At 33.6% G+C, this 4,878-nt stretch overlaps 1 protein-coding gene across 1 annotated transcript; it reads left to right on the top strand.

The window, feature by feature from the left end:
- The first annotated feature begins 2,829 nt into the window (after positions 1-2,829).
- Positions 2,830-3,734, top strand: LOC141689316 (abscisic acid receptor PYL12-like). Its single transcript, XM_074493574.1, has one exon. It carries the CDS (start codon positions 2,988-2,990, stop codon positions 3,603-3,605), a length of 618 nt encoding a protein of 205 aa, XP_074349675.1. The 5' UTR covers positions 2,830-2,987; the 3' UTR covers positions 3,606-3,734.
- The last annotated feature ends 1,144 nt before the right edge of the window (positions 3,735-4,878 follow it).

Raw genomic sequence — 4,878 nt, 5'->3', positions numbered from 1 at the left:
GAGAATGCCAGGTCGGCCCGCATTAGGTAAAATTATTTGAAATTTGGAAAATAACCCATTGATGACTGGGTTGTTCGTGAATTCCAGGACCGACATGGGGGATTTCTACAATCACGGGAAGAAATGCGGAGATGTCGCGAGATTTTAGGAAGCGTGTGGGGCCGGTCGAGGTTGACGTGACTAATTGGCTGAAGGCCTGATTTAGGTCTGGGCTTGGGATGCAAGGGTAGAAAAAACTAACCCGAGCCTAGATGACTTGTTCCCCAAGAACTACGTGAGGTTTGATCCCTATAAATAGGGTACGTAGGCACTTGTATGTGACATGAGTTGACACTTGAAGAAGAATAAAGAAAACCTCATTCTTTCTAGTGGAGTCATCATACAAGTTCAGTCACCACCATACACAACCTTCATCTGCCCCAAAGCACCATATTTGATCTTTATTTCGGCTAATAACCTCCAAAACCCTGTTATATGAAATTCTCCTCATAACAGAAATTAAAATCAAACTAAATATAATTAGTTAGACTTGATCAAAATAATAAGAATCGGGATAAAATAATTTAAAATAAAACGAAATATGGTTCGTATACTGTTGAATCGGGATAAAATTTATCATTCAAATTAAAAAATAATTACATTTCGTAAACGCATAGATTTAAAAATTGTACTATATATTTTAATTAGTATTATTATTATTTTAAAATTTAAATACCTCTAAAAAAATCAAGTTATATTCTTATTACATAATATATATAAGGGATTTTATCCAAATTTTGGTAAGGATGATCCATGCACTACAAATTTAATATGAATATTTAGTTCTTTTGCAAATATATGTACACCAGTAGATAACACGTGCGATGCACGGTCATTTTTATCATTATAAATTATAATTTTAATAATACGTTACTTGTAGCATTCGATCTTATATCACTTGAATAATAATTTTTAAAATTATATGAAACGGTTCTCATTAATTTGATTTGGCGATTATAGATTGAGTGACCAAGGATCAACAATCAAATTTTTAATATTTCGTTTTTAATATAATAATATAGATATGTATTATTATTATTATTATTATTATAATTATTATTATTATTATGATCATCATATCATGTCTCTGAAGTCTTGATTAGTACTTATGCACCCTCCAATATTTTTAACCAAATCCTAATAATTCAACACTAAGGACGGATTTAAGGGGGGCACGGGTGGCCATGTTCCCTTCAAACCTGCTTAAAGATTTATTTTACTTTCTGCTCAAATATATAGCACATTTGGTACCTCATGGGTGAATAAATGTTCACTTTCTCCTCAAATATGTTCAAAAATCTCACACGCATAATATTGTTTTTGAAAATCTAGAAAAACGTCGCATGTGTATTTGTCTTAAAAAAGTTTGTTACTAAGTTTCATTTCCCCTACATTTTTTCCTAATCCCGTCCTGTCAACACCCATCGTCCCCCGTATTTAATAAGAGATCGTAGAGCTGGCCGAACACCGACACGGCCACACCCCGTAGATGGGGGGGGGGGCCTTATCAATCCACCAGATCAGTGCATCTTCAACACGAGTAACTCACTGAACAGGCAGATCGCTCTAGTAGCTAGAAGCTTCGTGTCTGAATACTTCACCCGATCGAGTCTACTTATTCCTACCAATTCATTCAATACCACACAATATTCGAGAGCCTTTCAGTACGTACAGTTTCTTCCCTGACAATCAAATATAAAATTTTTATCAAGTTAAAAGATTATCCGCTAAATTACAAGTCTTGGAAAGCTAGCGTAAACACTTTGTTATCATGCATCTTCGCTCAGGATCGTCAATTTGTTTGGGTCGTAACAAAGAAAAATTGACAGGCATGTAGCTCCAAGTCTCACACCATCAAGTTGCATGCCCTAATTAACCTAATCAAGCATGCATTAAAAAAACTAATAGCTTCTGTTAAAAAAACCACAACTAGATTCTAGTAGGTGAAAATTACAAAATGATCCAACCAAATTTTGAGTCTTGGATAGTGGTTAGGTTGTTACTTTAGTGCAATTTTTAACGTTTGAAGACTGCAAACCAAGTTGATAAGCTTTTACTTATTTAGAGCTCAACTTTATGTTTATTCAAGTGGTTTATCAACTTTAACAAATTCAACTTGAAGGAAGGTGGGTGAGAAAATATACATATTGGACAGAGGAAAAGATATACATACGGACTTTGTTAACTAGACTGCAATTATTACTACCAAATTACTAAAACTCTATTGCAACTAGGCTTTGCCTAAGTTTGTCTAAAGTGGAGTATATGGTATTGTAGCAATAGCAATAAAATAGATCCTAGTTGATTGGTTGGGCAGACTGCGCTTTCATCTATTCCTTGGAAACTGTAAATATTTTCCTGTAATTGTCAATTTTTAAGGATGGTATCTTTGTTTAATTCAATAGTAGGGAATACTAGGTTCTTGGCTCACTTGATTTACTTGACATCATTTGTCAATTTTATTGTATGCTTTTAATGCATTTTATTAGGTTTACAATTATAGAGCCCGACTTAGGAAATGACTGTTCACGAGAATTAGACCGTTCGCCAACAAACTTAAACTCGAGTTTGGTTCATTATTTAACAAGTTGGAGCTCAATGTATAATAAGAAAACTCATTCAGCTCGGTTTAATTTGTCAAAAAAATATAAATTTTTACTCGTTTATTTTAAAACTCAGCCCGACTCGGCTCTTAAACAGCTTGCCCACGGCAGTGTGTTTACAAGTCTAATGAAAACAAGACTTGGTTCCTCCATAAGTTTTTATTAGCAACTTGATCGACCAAGTTGCTTGTCGACTCTTTCTTTTCTCTCCACACAATTATAGAGTACATTATACATCGTCTCTATTAGTGTATATATATTACATCTCAATCTCATTGGCATCTAAGGGTAACTCGTCTTTCATTCAAACAGAGAAACAAGAGCAACCACAAGATATACGAGAATATGCCTTCATCTCTTCAACTCCAAAGAATCTACAACACCACCACAACCAACACCGATTACAGCTACCAAAAAAGATCGAACAATAATGTGTGTACAATTATTCCGCCACCTCTAGGGCTTCCGGAAAATATCAAACACCACCATACACACATGATTACCTCTAAACAAAGCAGCTCCACCGTGATCCAGACCATCTCCGCACCTATATCCATCGTCTGGTCCATTATTCGAAACTTCGAAAACCCACAAATTTACAAGCACTTTATCAAAAGCTGCCATGTCATCCACGGTGACGGGGCAGTCGGTAGTCTCCGGGAAGTCCATGTTATCTCCGGCCTCCCTGCAGTTTCAAGCATCGAGAGGCTAGATATTCTTGATGAAGAGTGTCACGTTATTGGTTTTAGTGTAGTAGGAGGTGATCATCGGTTAAACAATTATCGGTCGGTGACAACGCTACACACAACGGATACCGGAAATGGTACGGTGGTGGTGGAGTCGTATGTTGTGGATGTTCCGGAAGGGAATACTAAAGAGGAGACTTGTGGATTTGCAAATACAATTGTGACATGTAATCTACATTCTTTGGCAAAGATTGCTGAAAACTTGACTAATAAGTAGTAATTGACATGCAACCATCTTTTTTTTTATTAACTTTTTCTTGGGTAGTTTTGATCTATATAGTTTGGGGTTTATGAATGAGTTCATTTGTTGCAGTGGCTACATATGTAAATGGATAGTTAATTTCTTCCTAGTGCAAGAGAATGTTTATAATAAGTTGTGCTATATATATATATATATATATATATATTATTTTGTTCATGTACAAAACCTAACTTCATCAAACAGATACCATGCAGCAGTAAATTAAACACCTAATACAATATTTGTGAAAGAAATCAAATTTGTTTAAAACATTTCTATAACACTTTGGTATTCATTTATCATGAAATATGTAATAAATTTAAATACTTATGACCCTAAAGTTAAATCTTGTCAATTGCCTTATCTGAAAAAAAAGGTATGCCCTTCTGAGTTATGAACACGATTTTGAAATAGCCACAGTTATACACCCCAATTAACTAAGATCATATCATTTTTCCGTGCAAGTTAAAATTATTTCGATCTAATGTATTATATTTAATAGAATGGGAAATTGAAGTTATACACATATTTTTTTTAATTTTTACCAATGGCATTTTCTATTCTTCCTTTCATCACTTGGGCATTTACCAGATTACCGAACTAACATCCAAGTATAAGCCTTTATTTTTAAATGAAAACTAAGAATCACAGTACGTTTCAGGACCAGATCGAGTTATCATTAAAAGCAAATCACATATTATGAGTAAGGATATTTTATGATCTAGCTTAGCTAAACAGAAACAAAGTCGTGTGCTTTACCGACAAAGTACCTACTAATAGTTTATCATATAGTACTACGAATCAAAGGAATAATTAAATTTTATTTGATTCTAAAAGCGCATATTGCAGTTTTTTAAGATGCATTGTTTCTTAAGGTGTTGTATATAGAATAAAATACATCCACAAGTGCCGGTAATTATTATTTACTTATAAAAATATATCTCAATGTTAAAGAGTTGTGCAAAGTTTGTTAAGTGCTGGTTTAGTTATATTACGAGTTCGTACTACTAAAGCATAGGCACGGGAAAAGTTGAGATTATATTTAATCCAATTCAAAATGTAACAGTTGAGGGGAGGAATTAATCCACCGCCATTCAACTTGACAATTCTTAAATACAATGAAATGGCTACTATGTATATAACCTTATACCACACATCTTGCCTATTATCAAAAAAGTAAAATTAATAATATTGGTTTTATATATTTGTTTAGCTAAAATATCATTAAAGAATATTTAAAATACATTAT

The sequence above is a fragment of the Apium graveolens genome, chromosome 10 (genome assembly GCF_009905375.1).
Source record: "Apium graveolens cultivar Ventura chromosome 10, ASM990537v1, whole genome shotgun sequence".
Classification (NCBI taxonomy): domain Eukaryota; kingdom Viridiplantae; phylum Streptophyta; class Magnoliopsida; order Apiales; family Apiaceae; genus Apium; species Apium graveolens.
This window is presented reverse-complemented; position numbering and strand designations above follow the sequence as displayed.